Below are 17643 nucleotides of genomic sequence, written 5' to 3'. Positions count from 1 at the left end.
TCCGGATGTCTCCAGACGGTTTTTTGACAAGGAAGAGACGAGAATAGTGGCCTACCCCTTCTTCCTGACTTGGGACTGGGGAAATGACTTCGGAATGCATTAACTCCTGTATCTTCGAGTACAGGAGATCCTGAGAACCCTGTGATAACAGGGCTGTGACTCGGAGGCCCAATTGAGGGGGAGAGATGAATTCTATTATTAGACCCTGTGATACGATCTTCAGGACCCACTGGCAGGTGGTGATGGTCTTCTATTGGGGAAGGAAGGCTGAGAGTCGTCCCCCCACCCGAGCCGAGTCACTGTTTGCCAAGCTGAGGATGTTGTTGATGAAAAGGGATGAGAATATTTCTCCCTCTTCCTTTAGGGTAGCTCCACCGACCTGACTTCCCTTTTCCCCTGGGCTGGGAGGTCTGAGGCACCGAGGAACGAAAGGAACGTTTCCTGGAGGGTTTTTGCTCTGGAAGGGCCTTACGATCAGTCGCCTTGTCCAGAATGACATCCAGACCCAAATACTAAGTCCCCCTTAAACGGAAGAGAGCAAAGTCTCATTTTAGAAGTGGAGTCCCCACTCCAAGCTTTAAGCTATAAAGCTCGTCTGGCAGTTAGATAAGAATGAGGTCCTGGCTGCCAGGTGGACTGACTCTATCGAAGTATTCGCCAAAAAACTGGTAGCATACCTAAGCAAGGGAAGGGATCCCAGTAACTCATCCCTAGGGGTACCCATGGGAAATATGAGCCTCCAACTGGTCGAGCCACCTAAGGAGGGACAGGGAGACACAAGTGGAGGCAATGTTGGCCTGAATGGTAGAAGAAAACACCTCCCAGGATCTTTTCATGAGGCTCTTGACTTCCGATCCGTATGATCCCTAAGCTGGGAAGTATCCTCAAAGGGGAGCGCCGTTTTCTTAGCGACCCTGGCCACCTGCACATCCACCTTGGGGACCTCCCAATGCAAATCAGAAGTCTCTAGGGGAAATCTGCGTCTGGGGTCACTCCTAAATCGTTTGTCAGGAAATTCCCATTCCTGAGAGATAAGATCCAAAATATTGGCATGGACAGGAAAGGAAACCCTATCTGTTTAGTGGTTTTCAGGCCAGCGAACATTTCATCCTGAACAGAAGGAAGGACCTGCTCGTCTTCCAACCCCATAGTGCTCCTAACAGCTCCAATAAGATCTCCCAAATCCTCTGAGGAAAAAAAGGAAAGACCAGTCAAGCCTCCCGGAGGAGGAACCTTCATCGGGACCATACGAGGCGGAATCAGGGGCAGCCTCATGATCAGACGGGGCTGCCTGGAGTTTCCTCTTTTTAGTGGGGGAAGGACCAGCAGCAGGGAGGGAGGCTAGTGGGGCCTGAATCTCCTGCTTCATTATGGATCGCAGCTCGTCTACCAGGGACGGTTGTTCAGCCCTAACAATCTGGTCTGTACAATGCTGGCAGAGTTTCTTATCCCAGATCGCAGGGAGCTTTCTAATACAGACTGGGCACTTTTTAATTTTCTCAGTCTTTTCAGATTTTTCAGATTTTTTTAGACCTCTCTGATTTTTCACATTTCTCAGATTTTTCATATTTCCTAGCCGGTTTGTCCTCCTGGAAACACATACCATAAGGAGCCATCAATATCAGCCTGTATAACAGGCATAAGGGACCCCCCTTTCCTACTTACCGTGGAAGAGGGAACACTGGGCTCTGCAGATGCAGGGGAAGACATTACCGCGCGCACAGAAGAATCCTTACCGTGGTTCTGATGCCTTCAGGGCAGCCTTTATGTGGAAAGGCCTGCCCCCCAGTGGCAGGGAACGTTCCCCACCTCCCGCATCCGTCCCATGACAGGGCGCTGATTCGTTTGGGTGTCTGACACGCTGCCTCCGCGACCGGAAGCGCCCACACAGGAAGGGCGTGAGAACCTGAAGTCCCGCCCGCAGAAGCACTTCCGGGTCGTATCGACAGCGTGTATACTGGAGGCGGCCGGCGGCTCAAGGAGGACGCCGGCCGGGGAGCTACACAGCCTGCATCGCCCCAGAGGAGCTCCGGAAGGCTGGAGCAGTGGTCCCTCACAATGTGAGGGAAGCAGTAGGGGAGGAGCGACGAAGGCCCGACCGACACTGCCCGGCTAAGGTAAGAGGCCATATAGTGAGTGAGTGAAAAATACCCATTGGGGGAAAACCCTTTTCATATTCAAATTTTAGAGACCAACAAAAGAGAGTTTTCAATACACAATATACTGCCATTATAAAGAACTGGGGTTTTCTTTTAGGTAACAGACGAAGCTAGGTAAAATACTAAACAGCAGTATCTGTACTTAGGGCCTAGTATGTTTGACAATGGAAAGAGCAGTATATTGCTGTGTTCACACCTGAATTTTTAGATTCTGAGTGGTGTAAGATTAAGAAATAGAAAAAGACCACGACTGAATATTAAAGAATAATCTACATTCAAAACCTGTAAATTCTAGCCCAGCAATTGTGGAAGTATGGCTAGCCTGAACGGATTACATTATGCCACTCACAGAAAAGTTGTGCTTACCTTTTCTAATGGGCAATGAGTGCTGTCTCGAAGGAAAGGCAGAAGATTTGGTCTATCGTATTCAGCATACAAACTGATTTGTTTTTCATGGTATTTTTGACCTTTATGATGATCTCTCTTGAAAAGCTTGTGAAGATACTAGACCAAAATAAAAAAAAGCGGTTATAAATATTCTGTATCATACAGTACATAAAAACCCATTATAAAAATTGACAACAAAACCCTTGTTCTCTATATACACTTGCTCTTTCATATATACTTACACACACTGTATATATACAAACACACAAACATTTTTTTTACACATATATGTACCGTATTTTTTGGACCATAAGACGCACTTTTTTCCCCCCAAAATTTGGGGGAAAGTGGGGGGTGCGTCTAATGGTCTGAATATAGGGCTGCGGCCGGGAATGAGGGTGCTGTGGAGCGGGCCATCGGGGGCACGAGCAGGCTGTAGCAGCGCCGGCCGTGACCATGTGGGCCCGCTCATTACATATGCACGCCCATCATCTCTTGGCGCTGGCAGGTGGGCGGGATGATGGGCGGGGGGTGCGCGCATAGTAAAGAGCCGGCCATGATCACCCCTGGCAACTACAGCCTGGAGTGAGCATGTGCGGCTGTATTCACTGACCCCGCGCATCATCATCAGCGCGGGGGGCAGTGAATCAGTACGGCATACTCACCGTTCCCCTGCAGCACCGCAATGTCCTCCTGTCTGCCGGTCACCTGATCTGTGTAGAGAGCGGTGAGCACAGCGATGACGAATGATGCTGCAGGGAAGTGACCGTGACTGCTCCACACTCCAGCGGCGCTGCTACCGCCACATACAGGGGGAGAAGCAATGCTGCATGGAGCGAGGAAAGGTGAGTATAAACGTTTATTTTTTTTGTGTGATACAGAATACATGCCATATACCAGGATGGGGTTATTTATCAGGATGGGTGTCTATAGCAGGATGGGGCCATATAGCAGGATGGATGGGGCCATATAGCAGGATGGATGGATGGGGGTATATAGCACGATAGATGACGGTATATAGCAGGATGGGAATATATAGCAGGATGGGAATATATAGCAGGATGGGAATATATACCAGGATGATGGCATACAGCAGGATGCCAGTATAGAGCAGGATAAGGACATATACCAGGATGGGGGTACATATACAAGGCAGGAGGATCATTACCAGGATGGGGTACCTTAGCAGAGAATTTGGGGGCATTACCCCCCATAAAAGTGTCAGCAGCAGATCCTAGCCCCATAACAGTGTGCCATGACCACATTTTTTGCTTAAAATTTTATTTTTCCTATTTTCCTCCTCTAAAACCAGGGTGCGTCTTATGGTCCGGTGCGTCTTATAGTCCGAAAAATACGGTACACACACACTGTAAAAGTACATAAACACAATGGTTGAGATTATATATATATATATATATATATATATATACACATACATACATACACACACAAACACACACACACGCACACATACATACACAGTGGTGTGAAAGTGTTTGCCTCTTCCTGATTTATATATTCTTTTGCATATTTGTCACACTTAAATGTTTCAGATCACGAAACAAATGTAAATATTAAACAACGATAACACAAGTAAACACAAAATGCAGTTTTTAACCCCTTTAGGACGAAGCCAGTTTTGTACTTAATGCCCAGGCCATTTTTTGCAATTATGACCAGTGTCACTTTATGAGGTCATAACTCTGGAACGCTTCAACGGATCCCAATGATTCTGACATTGTTTTTTCGTGACATATTGTACTTCATGATAGTTATAAATTTAGAACGATATTTTTTGCTTTTATTTGTGAAAAAATCGGAAATTTGATGAAAATTTTGAAAATTTTGCAATTTTCAAACTTTTAATTTTTATGCCCTTAACCCAGAGAGTTATGTCACACAAAACAGTTAATAAATAACATTTCCCACATGTCTACTTTACATTAGCGCAATTTCTGAAACAAAATGTTTTGGGGTTAGGAAGTTAGAAGGGGTCAAAGTTCATCTGCAATTTCCCATTTTTTCAACAAAATTCACAAAACCATTTTTTTAGGGACCACATCACATTTGAAGTGACTTTGAGAGGCCTGGGTGACAGAAAATACCTAAAAGTGACACCATTCTCAAAACAGCACCCCTCAAAGTACTCAAAACCACATCCAAGAAGTTTATTAACCCTTCAGGTGCTTCACAGGAACTAAAGCAAAGTGGAATGAAAAAAAGCAAAAAATAAAATTTTACCTAAAATGTTGCTCTACCCCAAATTTATTCACTTTTAGAAGAAATAACACAACAAAATGAACCCCAAAACTTGTTACCCACTTTCTTATGAACGCGCCAATACCCCACATGTGGTCAGAAACCTTTGTTTGGACAAATGGGAGGGCTCGGAACAGAAGGAGCAATATTTGAATTTTGGAAAGCAAATTTGGCTGAAATAGATTGCGGGCACCATGTTGCAATTACATGTCCGCTAAGGTACCTAAACAGCAGAAACCCCTTACAAGTGACACCATTTTGGAAACTAGACCCCTTAAGGCTTCTATCTAGGGGTATAGTGAGCATTTTGGATCCACAGGTACTTCACAGATTTTGATAACGTTACGTTGTCACATTGAAAATTTTCATTTTTTTCTCAAAAATGTTGCTTTAGCATCAATTTTTTCACTTTTTCAAGAGGTAATTCCAAAAATTTGACCCCAATGTTTGTTACCCACTTTTTTATGAGCGCGGTGATACCTCACTTGTGGTCTGAAACCTTTGTTTGGAGAAATGGGAGGGCTTGGAACGGAAGGAGCAATATTTGAATTTTGGAAAGGAAATTTGGCTGAAAAAGATTGCGGGCACCATGTCGCATTTGGAGGACCCCTAAGGTACGTAAACAGCAAAAAAACACCACAAGTGACCCCATATTGGAAACTAGGCCCCTCAAGGAATTTATCTTGATGTTTGGTGAGTACCCTGAACCCCCAGGTGCTTTACAGAAGTTTATAACGTTGAGCCATGAAAATAAAAAAATAAAATTTTACCACAAAATTGTTACTTCAACCAGGTAGCTTTTTTTTTCACAAGGGTAACAGGAAAAAATTCACCATGAAATTTATTGCGTAATTTCTCCTGAGTTTGTTGATATCTTGTATGTGGTGGAAATCAACTGTTTGGGCACACTACAGGGCTCAGAAGAGGAGTGTAATTTGACTGCAAAATTGGCTGGAATCAATAGCGGACGCCATGTTGCATTAGGACAACCCCTGAGGTGCCTAAGCAGTGGAGGTCCCCCACAAGTGACCCCATTCTGGAAATAAGACCCCTCAAGGCTTTAATCTAGGTGCATATTGAGCATTTTGAATCCACGAATACTTCACAGAATTTGATAAGCTTAGGTTGCCATATTGAAATTTTCATTTTTTTCACAAAAATGTTGATTTAGCGACACATTTTTCACTTTTTCAAGAGGCAACAACAAAACGTGTACCCCACAGGTTGTTATCTAATTTCTTGTGAGCGCAGGGATACCCCACATGTGGCCAAAAACCTTTGTTTGGATAAATGGGAGGGCTTGGAATGGAAGGAGCACCATTTGAATTTTGGAAAAGTTGAAGTAAATTGCGCGCACCATGTCACATTAGCAGGGCCCCTTGGGCACCTATAAATCAGAAACCCCCCACAAGTGACCTCATTTTGGAAACTGGACCCCTCAAGGATTTTATTCAGGAGTATAGTAAACATTTTGAATCCACAGGTACTTCACAAAACTGTTGCTGTAGCAACAAATTTCTCACTGTTAAGGGGGCTTTACACGCTGCGACATCGCTAATGCGGAGTCGTTAGGGTCACAGAATTGGTGACGCACATCCGGCCGCATTAGCGATGTTGCTGCGTGTGACACCGATGAGCGATTTTGCATCGTTGCAAAAACGTGCAAAATCGCTCATCGGTGACATGGGGGTCCATTCTCGATTATCGTTACAGCAGCAGTAACGATGTAGTTCGTCGCTCCTGCGGCAGCACACATCGCTATGTGTGACGCCGCAGGAACGAGGAACCTCTCCTTACCTGCCTCCCGGCCGCTATGAGGAAGGAAGGAGGTGGGCGGGATGTTCCGGCCACTCATCTCCGCCCCTCCGCTTCTATTGGGTGGCCGCTCAGTGACGTCACTGTGACGCCACACGGACCGCCCCCTTAGCAAGGAGGCGGTTCGCCGGTCACAGCGACGTCGCCGGGCAGGTAAGTATGTGTGACGCATCTGCGCGATGTTGTGCGGCACGGGCAGCGATTTGCCCATGTCGCACAACAGATGGGGGCGGGTACCCACGCTAGCGATATCGGGACCGATATCGCAGTGTGTAAAGCGGCCTTTAGGCTATGTGGCCATGATCCAGCGACACGACGTCTAGTACACAGTGTCAGCCTCCTGCAGAAATGTGAGTGTTGTCCACGGGAGAACGCAGCTGCCCATGCCCACGATTTGGGTTCAGGCTGCTGTGGACTTTAGTTCTATTCTACCTGCAGAAAGCACTCATCTCCGCAGCATAAATTGACATGCTGAGGCTCGGGAAGCTGCGCCACAGGTCGATTTATGCTGCGGAGAAAAGAAACACAGTGGGCACGGGATTTCTAAAAATCCTGCCACTGTGCTTCTACTGCACAACGCAGCGTTATGGACGCAGGGAAAACACTCTGCGTCCAAAACGTTGCAAACCCTGATTGTGGGCACACAGCGTAAAATGCTACAATGGATGAATGGATAGATGTCAAACATATATAACGTCCCACCCCCCTGCATATTCTAAGCTGGCGCCCTTTAGTGCCTTTCATGTGACACTAAAGGATGCCTAGCCTTGTATTTAGCCCAAAAAAAAAAAAGAATTAAAATAAATGACGTGGGGTCCCCCCTATTTTTGATAGCCAGCTAGGGTAAAGCAGACAGCTGTAGCCTGCAAACCACAGCTGACAGCTTCATCTTGTCTGGTGATCAATTTGGAGGGCTCCCCAAGCTGTTTTTTTTTTTTAATTATTTATAAATAAATAATTAAAAAAAACAAAACAAACGTGGGGTCCCCCCAAATTAGATCACCAGCCAAGGTGAAGCTGACAGCTAGGGTCTGGTATTTTCAGGATGGGAAGAGCCACGGTTATTGGACTCTTCCCAGCCTAAAAATAGCAGGCCGCAGCCGCCCCAGAAGTGGCGCATCCATTAGATGCGCCAATTCTGGCGCTTCGCCCCAGCTCATCCCGCGCCCTGGTGCGTTGTCTAACGGTAGTAATGAATGGGGTTGATACCAGGTGTGTAATGTCACCTGGCATCAAGCCCAGCAATTAGTTATGTCACGGCGTCTATCAGATACCCGACATAACTAATTGACAGTAATAAAAAAAAATTGACAACAAAAAAAATTTATTTGAAAAACACTCCCCCAAACATTCCCTGATTGACCAATTTATTGAAAAAAAAAAAAAATCCACAATAATCCATTTGGACGTCCCACGTCGCCTCTGGACCTTCTAGAATATGGGGGGCACGTTCAGGGAACGTATCCCCCATTTTCTAGGAGGGCAGACCCTCCATTTGAGGAGAGTGGGTGCAAAGAATCTGCACCCACTCTCCCCGGGTCACAGCTGCAGAGTGCGAGCAGCCAGCACAGCTCTCTGAACACAGGAAGCTGTCAGCCGCGCTCGGCACATGTGACCGGCAACTGCTGTGAAGGAGCCGGAGGAGGGGGCCACGGGGGATCAGAGCTGCGACAGGTATGTATGACACCGGGGGACACCGGGGAACACCAGGGGGGGGGTAGGGGGGGACCCGGCAGGGCCTAGGGAGCAGGTTTCTGTCGTATGTGTTATGGCACATACGACAGAAACCATAGGAACACTGTAAATGCGGCCGGCGCGCTGCTGTGCTCGCCGGTGCGCGCGGCCATCTTGGATTTTCGGGAGGGGGTTGGGGGTCGGGGGGGGGGGCACTTTGGGGACACCGGGGGACCGGAGGGAACCGGGAAAAAGATTTATCTCCCATCTGGCATGTTTGATCAGGCCAGATGGGAGATAAATCATTTTTTACCGGCGCGGTCATTTACTATAACTTGATGATCGGTATACGGTGTATACCGGTCATCACGTGACTGGGGACCGGAAAAACCGGCCCGAATCATGATCTCCAGGGTCTCAGCTACCCCCGGCAGCTGAGACCCCGGAAATTTTCTGACTCTGGGGGGCGCTAGACCCTTTTTTCCGACCGCGGTTAAAAAGCGGCGGATCGGAAAAAGTACTCTTATTTACCGCCGTTTAAAGGCATATCGGCGGTCGTTAAGGGGTTAAACAAAGGTCTTTATTATTAAGGGTAAAAGAATCCAAACCTATGTGAAAAAGTGATTGCCCCCAAAACCTAATCACTGGTTGAGCCACCGATAGCAGCAACAACTGCAATCAAACGTATGCTAGAACTGAAAATGAGACTTTTCCCAACACTCTGGAGGAATTTTGGCCCATTCACCTTTGCAGAATTGTTGTAATTCAGCCACATTGGAGGGTTTCAAAGCATGAACCGCCTTATTAAGGTCATGCTACTGCAACTCAATCAGATTAAAGGGAAAGTATCGTCAAAAAAAAAAAAAATCAATAACTGAAAAAAATGTAAAGTAATAATGTTTTAATGTTTGTTTAAATATTATTATTTGTTTTTAATTGAGCAAAATATAAAAAAAAAATTAAAAAGTTTGATATTTTCCACTGTTAAAAACTAGGGGGAACAGATTCTGAAATCCTACAGAAAACCCACTGTAGAAAAAGCTCACATTACAGCTGCAGGAAAGTGGGCGGAGTCTGCTCTCTTGTGTGTGATGGCATGCCTCCCCCCTCCTAATCTCAGTGTTTACAACAGATAACAGAGAATGACATGTAGGGGCATAGTGAAGAGCCATTTTGTTGGTGACCAGAAATGTCTAAAGTGTCACGGATAGGATTAGATACACGGCTCAGCAGACAGTATCACACAGGATAGGATTAGATACATGGCTCATCAGATAGTATCACACAGGAGAGGATTAGATACACGGCTCAGCAGAAAGTATCACACATGATAGGATTAGATACACGGCTCAGCAGACAGTATCACACAGGAGAGGATTACATACACGGCTCAGCAGATAGTATCACACAGGAGAGGATTAGATACACTGCTCAGCAGACAGTATCACACAGGATAGAATTAGATACACGGCTCAGCAGACAGTATCACACAGGAGAGGATTAGATACACGGCTCAGCAGACAGTATCACACAGGATAGGATTAGATACATGGCTCAGCAGACAGTGTCACACAGGAGAGGATTAGATACATGGCTCAGCAGACAGTGCACACAGGATTGGATTAGATACACGGCTCAGCAGACAGTATCACACAGGAGAGGATTAGATACACGGCTCAGCAGACAGTATCACACAGGATAGGATTAGTTACACAGCTCAGCAGTTTCACACAGGAGGATTAGATACACAGCCCTGCAGACAGTATCACACAGGATAGGATTAGATACACGGAGCGGGGGGCATATATTGAGCGGGGGCGTTTTTTGAGACGGTAGCAGTGGCGGTACTCACATGCAGTGGCACAGACACACACACACAAACACACACACACAGTGGCGGCGGGCAGAGTGGGGGTTGGGTAGAGCGGAGGGAGGGGGTGTCATCGGAGATGGTAACGGCGAGGGGGGAGGGGCGGCGGTAGCAGTAGCAGGGGTAGAGCGGGGGCTGGGGAGAGCGGAGGGAGGGGGTGTAATCCGAGACGGTAACGAGGGGAGGGGAGGCGGCCCGTACTCACACATCCCGGCGGTTGACAGGGGTATAATGGAGCAAACAGCATACGCTGTGAGCTCCACAATGATGGCGCTGATCTCCTCCCTCTGCTGTGATCTGGACAGCCCAGGGGGTATGTCCAGGTCACAGCAGACGCCTACTGTAACGTAAATGATGGGGTCGGATCCCGACCACTGTTCTCTATGCACAGGGGCTGCCATAAATGAGTAACTGTTGTTACACACACAGCAAATCCAGCATGGCCCCCAGTAAAATTAGAACTAAATAAAAACTAAATAAGCAGCGATTTTCATTTTGTATTAAAAATACTTGATTTCATAATCACTATTTTTAATACAAAAATAAAAAACCGCACTTTGAATAGGCTACTCCAAAGTCTTAATTTTGTTTTTTTTAAGCCATTCAGTGGTGGACTTGCTAGTGTGTTTTGGATCATTGTCCTACTCCATAACCCACGTGTGCTTCGGCATGAGGTCATGAACATATGGCTGGACATTCTACCTTCAAGATTTTTTGGTAGACAGCATAATTCCTGGTTCCATTTACCACAGTAAGTCTTCCAGGTCCTGATGCAGCAAAACGTCCTCAGACCATCACACTACCACAATCATATTTTACTGTTGGTATGATGTTCCTTTTCTAAAATGCTGTGTTACTGATTTTTACTTGAAATAATAATTTTCTCCTTCAAGCTTTGCTTTCGTCACAGAATGCTTCTTTGCAGCAATTCCAGCTTTGCAGACCTTTGGCATTCTAGCTGTTAATTTGTGGAGGTAATCTGGAGATATTTCACCCAATGCTTCCCACCTCCCACAAGTTGGATTGGCTTGATGGGCACTTTTTGCGCACCATACGATTAAGCTGCTCCCACAACAGCTCAATAGGGTTGAGATCTGGTGACTGGGCTGGCCACTCCATTACAGACAGAATACCAGCTGCCTGCTTCTTCCCTAAATAGTTCATGCATAAGTTGGAGGTGTGCTTTGGGTCATTGACCTGTTGTAGGATGAAAATGGTTCCAATCAAGCGCTGTCCACAGGGTATGGCATGGCGTTGCAAAATGAAGAGATAGCCTTCCTTATTCAAAATCCCTTTTACCTTGTACAAATCTCCCACTGTACCAGCACCAAAGCAACCCCAGACCATCACATTACCTCCACCATGCTTGACAGATGGCGTGAGGCACTCTTCCAGCATCTTTTCAGTAATTCTGCATCTCACAAATGTTCTTCTGTGTGATCCAAACGCCTCAAACTTCGATTTGTCTGTCCATAACACTTTTTCCAATCTTCCTCTGTCCAATGTCTGTTTTTTGCCCATATTAATCTTTTCCTTTTATTAGCCAGTCTCAGATATGGATTTTTCTTTGCCACTATGCCCTGAAGGCCCGCATTCCCAGAGTAGCCTCTTCACTGTAGACGTTGACATTGGCGTTTTGCGGGTACTATTTAATGAAGCTGTCAGTTGAGGACCTGTGAGGCATCGATTTCTCAAACTAGAAACTCTAATTTACTTGTCTTGTTAGAGCATGATTAGAGCCTGTTTGTGCTCTACTCTGAAGGGAGTAGTACACACCCTTGTAAGAAATCTTCAGTTTTTTTGCCAATTTCTCCCATGGAATATCTTTCCTTTCTAAGAACAAGAATAGACTGTCAAGTGTCACATGAAAGTTCTCTTTCTGTTCATTTTGAAAGTTTAATGGAACCAACAAATGTAATGCTCCAGATTCTCAACGAGCTCAAAAGGAAAGACAGTTTTATATCTTCTCTAATCAGCAAAACTGTTTTCAGCTGTGCTAACATACTTGCACAAGGGTTTTCAAGGGATTTCTAACCATCCATTAGCCTTCTAACACAGTTAGCAAACACAATGTATTTACACAATAGTCATTTACCACATTAACAATGTATGGAATTTATTTCTGTTTAATTTAATGTTAGCTTCATTGAAAAAAAAAGTGCTTTTCTTTCAAAAATAAGGAAATATCTAAGTGACCCTAAACTTTTGAATTGTACATCTAGTGCACACCTTCCAAAAAGTTCAACTTTTGCTTCTTCAGTCCACAGAGTATTCTCCCAAAAGTATTGGGGATCATTAAGATGTTTTCTGGCAAAACTGAGACTAGCCTTTACGTTCTTTTTTTTCTCAGCAGTGGTTTTCGTCTTGGAACTCTGCGATACAGGCCATTTTTATGGTGGAGTCATGAACATTGCCCTTTACTGAGGCAAGTGAGGCCTGCAGCTCTTTGGATGTTGTTGTGGGGTCTTTTGTGATCTCTTTGAGGAGTTGCTGCTGCGCTCTAGGGGTAATTTTGGTCAGTAAGGAACTCCTAGGAAGGCTCACCACTGTTCCATGTTTTACCATTTGTGAATAATGGCTCTCACTGTGGCTTGCTGGAGTCCCAAAGCTTTAGAAATGGCTTTTTAACCTTTACCAGACTATTAAATCTCAATTACTTGTTTCTCATTTGTTCCTGAATTTCTTTGGATAGCGGCATGATCTGTAGCTTTTGAGGATCTTTTGGTCTATGTCACTTTGTCAGGCAGGTCCTATTTAAATGATTTCTTATTTGAGAAATGTTGTGGAAGTATTCAGGCCTTTGTGTGGCTAGGGAAATTGAACTCTGCTTCCCAAAAATGTGATAAACTACAGTTAAAGGGGTTATCCGGCTTTTTTTTGCTTATTTTCAATTATTACACTATTGGCCAACATTGGGGCAGGTAAGTAGATAGTAAGTACTTACCAGCCCTGCTGTCAGCCCCTCTCCCCCGGCTCAGAGTGGTCATGTGACCGCTCTTGCTGTGATTTCGCAGTTTCCTGTGATGTCACGACGACTGGTCATGTGCTTATGCTGCCTTGTCAACGGCCACCCAGCCGACATCATGTAGCCGCCCTGCTGGGCGGGTACATGGCAGCAGAGTCTCCACCCCCCTCCCCAGCTCCCTCCCCACGATCCATAGTGCAGGGGTCTCATTGCCTGTACGCTGCATGCAGCCCCTGATGCTGCTGGCGTTGTGCAGGCAGTGTCCCCTTGCTGAACACTGCCTGTGCAGGTGCCCGTGCAGTCAGCTCTGAATAGCAGATGGCTGATTCCCGGGCGCTCTGCAGATGGGAGCGCTGTATACAGCAATTATCAGCCGCCGGCCAATCAGAGGCCAACAGCGTATCATTGCAGTAGTTGTATACAGAGTTCGGTTCTGCAGAGCCAAGTTCTGTATACCGCTATGATCAGCCGCCGGCCAATCAGAGATCAGCAGCTGATCACTGGTGAAGCTGCATAGAGAGCGCGTCCTGCACAGTGCCTGGAAATCAGTCCTCTCCTATAAACTGCTGGCTGCACAACCCTCTGCACAGGCAGCGATCAGCAAGGAGGGGAGAAAAATGTGTGTTTTTTTGTGTGTGTGAACAATGGCAGACTAGGGGGCAATTCTACAGGACAGAGCATTGCTACAAGAAGAGGAGCCCAAGGGGACATTACTATAGTATGGGGACAGGGATGGGCACATTACTATAGTATGGGGACAGGGATGGGCACATTACTATAGTATGGGGACAGGGATGGGCACATTACTATAGTATGGGGACAGGGATGGGCACATTACTATAGTATGAGGACAGGGATGGGCACATTACTATAGTATGGGGACAGGGATGGGCACATTACTATAGTATGGGGACAGTAAATGGCACATTACTACATTATATGTGTGGTGAATGTGAGGATCACAGCACTGTACTACCATTGATTGGATATACAGAGCACTGATATCTCATCTGTGATGGCACAATAACCTCACATATAATGCAGTAATGGTCAGTGCTCGGGCAGAATACTGACAGGGAATGGATGTGCAGAGGGTGGTGCCAGCTCTGACTGTGAGGTTCGGCATAGAAAGATGTCATGTTTGGTTGAGCTGCCGGTAAACAAAAAGCTGCAGAGAATAAAGGGATAATTCAAGAGGAACAAAAGTTAGAAAACAAAAAAAAATATAATGTAGGGATGTTTTATATGACAATACAGCACAGACTAGCTTAAAACATTTTTTGGAGTTTATGTCGGACAACTCCTTTAATTTATGTTTTAAGGGGGCAATCACTTTTTCACACAGGGCCCTGTAAGTTTGGATTTCTTTTTCCCTTAATAGAGTCCTTCCTTTATAAACTACATTTTGTGTTTACGTGTGTTATCTTTGTCTACTATTTAAATTTGTTTGGTGATCTGAAACATTTAAGTGTGACAGACATGCAAAAGAATAAGAAATCAGGAAAGGGGCAAACACTTTCCACACCACTGTATTATTCTGAACAACATGACATGTCGTTATCAAGCTGTAAGTGATGCTCAAGTTATTGCGACATTGACATTTTTTGGGGTATACCCACCACGGTTATCGGCTTTTGTTTCAAGAGATTGTTTAATATGAAGAAATCACCATTGCTTGCTTGCTTCTACTTCAATTCTCTACTTTCATTATAAAATATCATTGTAGAGTGAACGTTTTACATTTTCACCTGAAAGCTAAATATCCCTAACTTTTTGTGAGTAGTGTATATATAGGTGATCCTCCCTATGATGATAAAATGATGACTATTAAAACATGACTTCTACAGAACAGTAAGTATTAGTCTACAGAAAGGCTCCATATTTTCATGATATCATTTTAGATAAGCTGGCAATAGCTCCAACATAACTTTCACTTAGTACTGCTAGGCACTCAAAGTGATTGACAATTACTGCTTCCTTTTCTTGGCAATATGAGGGTAAGAAGTCATCTAAGAGTGGACTGATAACTGTTATAAAAGTCAGCACAGTCTAAAGCCTGCTTTACACCATACGATCCAGCATACGATATCGTCAATTTGTTGAACGTGTCGCACAAACTAATAACTCCCCGTCACACGTACTTACCCGTCCATACGACCTCGATGTGGGCGGCGAACATCCACTTCCTGGAGTGGGAGGGACGTTCGGCGTCACATCGACATCACGTGGCAGCCGGCCAATAGAAGCGGAGGGGCGGAAATGAGCGGGACGTAAACATCCCGCCCACCTCCTTCCTTCCGCATTGCCGGCGGGAGCCGCAGGACGCAGGTAAGCTGCTGTTCATCGTTCCCGGGGTGTCACACACTGCGATGTGTGCTATCCCGGGTACGATGAACAACCTGACGTTCAATTTTTAGGAATTGAACGACGTGTATGCGATGAACGTTTTACCGTTCAATCGCAACCGCACGTAGCTGTTACATGTTACAATGTAACTTACAATGCCGGATGTGCGTCACTAATGATGTGACCCCGCCGACACATCATAAGATATATTGTAGCGTGTAAAGCGCCCTTAAGGCTATGTTCACACGCATGAGTTTTACTGCTTTTTTCTGCAACCAAAACCTGCTCTCTTAGCAGTAAAAATGCTGCATGAAAAAACACCTGTTTTCACTGGTTTTTTTTTTTGCAGCATTTTTCAGTTGCGGATTACATTTGTGCTTTGCCTACAGTACATATTTAAAAACGTTAGATTTCATCAACAAAAACGCTTTAAAGAACGCAGCAAAAATGGAATTAAAATGCTGTAGTGTTTTTTTGCAACTTTTTTTTCACTTTCTCATTGCTTTCAATAAGTGATAAAATGCTGGAAAAATGCTGAAGGAATTGACATGCTGCAGATTTTAAAAACGCTGCATTTTTCAAATATGTCATCAAGATTTTGCTACCTCAGCTGACAGAAGCAGAATGTAGGAAAAGAGACACTGATTCCAATGATGCATCACTTAGTTTACTGGCTGCAGCCGATGTGACATAATCAAAGTTCTTAGATGAAACATGTAGCAAATCTCAGAAAGCTGTCCCCGCCCACACAACAGCTCTCTGTGTACAATGTCTATTGACAGTGACCTGCGTATCCCCGGATGGGACATAGACAATTGGAGCCCTGTAGTCCTGGCAATAATAATCACCTGGTGATAGAACCTTCATTAAAATACAACAGCACACAGTGACACATCACTGAAATCTGTGTTTCAGTGCCTATCTCCTGCAGTCTTAAGATTACATAGTAAAAACCTGCTGACAGATTCCCTTTAAATCCAGATTAAAAAAAAAAAAGCATGCATGAGATTTTTGAAATCTCAGCTTTTGATGTTACTAAAAAAAGCAGCTATTAAGTTGCATAACAAAAGCACAGAAAAAACACCCCTACTGCAAACATTCAATGGGTAAACAAACATTATCCCATTTAAAGCTCAACTAAAAGGATTCCCCAATGTTTACGAGATACCTCAGACTTTTTTTACAATCTATCATCATAAGTACTGATGATTTTGAGGGGGCCCTTATTTTGATTATTTCTGACCCTAGGTTGGAAGAAAACTTTCCTTTAGGTCTCTGGACTGTGTTAGGAAGTCCTGCTCCACTGAACAATATTGACCTTTTAGGATGCCTCTTTTTAGGAAGGTTGGGTTGAAGTTATCCCACCATAAAACACTGTTGATGTTTCTTTAATAGCCACTAATGGAGAGGGTTCCTCTCTCATTCTTAGCGAACATAACATCCAGGAAGGGCAACCAGGAATCATGGTTCTCACTAGTGAATTTTAAGCCTAGGTCATAAACGTTATTGTATTTGATGAAAAAATTGAATTCCTCTACTCACCCCGACCATAACATGAACATATTGTCCATGAATTGTTCCCAATACGAAATTTTAGATATCCACCATGGGGAATCATCCCCAAAAATGACAAATTCCTGACACTAGCCCAAGAAGATTTGCATACGATGGGGCACAGGAACTCCCCATCGCAGTGCCCCTGAGATGGTGTAAGTACGTGTTGTCAAACAAGAAATAGATATGGGCAGCACAAACTAGACTAATTTTAAGACAAAGACATTATGCTAGTAAAAATGCACAGCCCTGGAGCGCAAGAACTGTATTGCCTCCATACCCTTGTCACGCGGAATGGAACTATATAGAGCTTCGTCTACTGATTATAGTAATGTATTTCCTTCCAGAGAAATGCCCTCAGTTCATTTTTTTTTACCAAATTTGATGTATCCCTGATGTACAAAAGGGGTGTTACAACAAAAGATTTTATCAAGTTAGATGCTAGTGTTTTGGCTAATGGAATTAACGCCAGACACTATTGGAAATCCCGTCAATGGTTCCACTGCTTGTGGATTTTTGGTAGACCATAGGTAGTTATCAAAGGTTTTTTTGGTGCCATGTATGCAGATTAATTTTTTGTAATGAGCTGTGTGTCCAATGCCTCCACTAATAGA

General features: G+C 44.7%; 1 protein-coding gene across 1 annotated transcript in view; it reads right to left on the bottom strand.

Annotated features, from left to right (window-relative positions):
* Nucleotides 1-17643, bottom strand: part of VPS41 (VPS41 subunit of HOPS complex) — a 358461-nt gene that overhangs the window by 56180 nt on the left and 284638 nt on the right. The window contains exon 22 of the mRNA XM_075315114.1: nucleotides 2526-2663. Coding sequence (XP_075171229.1) covers nucleotides 2526-2663 — 138 coding nt within the window. The remainder of the gene's footprint in view (nucleotides 1-2525; nucleotides 2664-17643) is intronic.

The sequence above is a fragment of the Anomaloglossus baeobatrachus genome, chromosome 6, assembly GCF_048569485.1.
Source record: "Anomaloglossus baeobatrachus isolate aAnoBae1 chromosome 6, aAnoBae1.hap1, whole genome shotgun sequence".
Taxonomy (NCBI): Eukaryota; Metazoa; Chordata; class Amphibia; order Anura; family Aromobatidae; genus Anomaloglossus; species Anomaloglossus baeobatrachus.
This window is presented reverse-complemented; position numbering and strand designations above follow the sequence as displayed.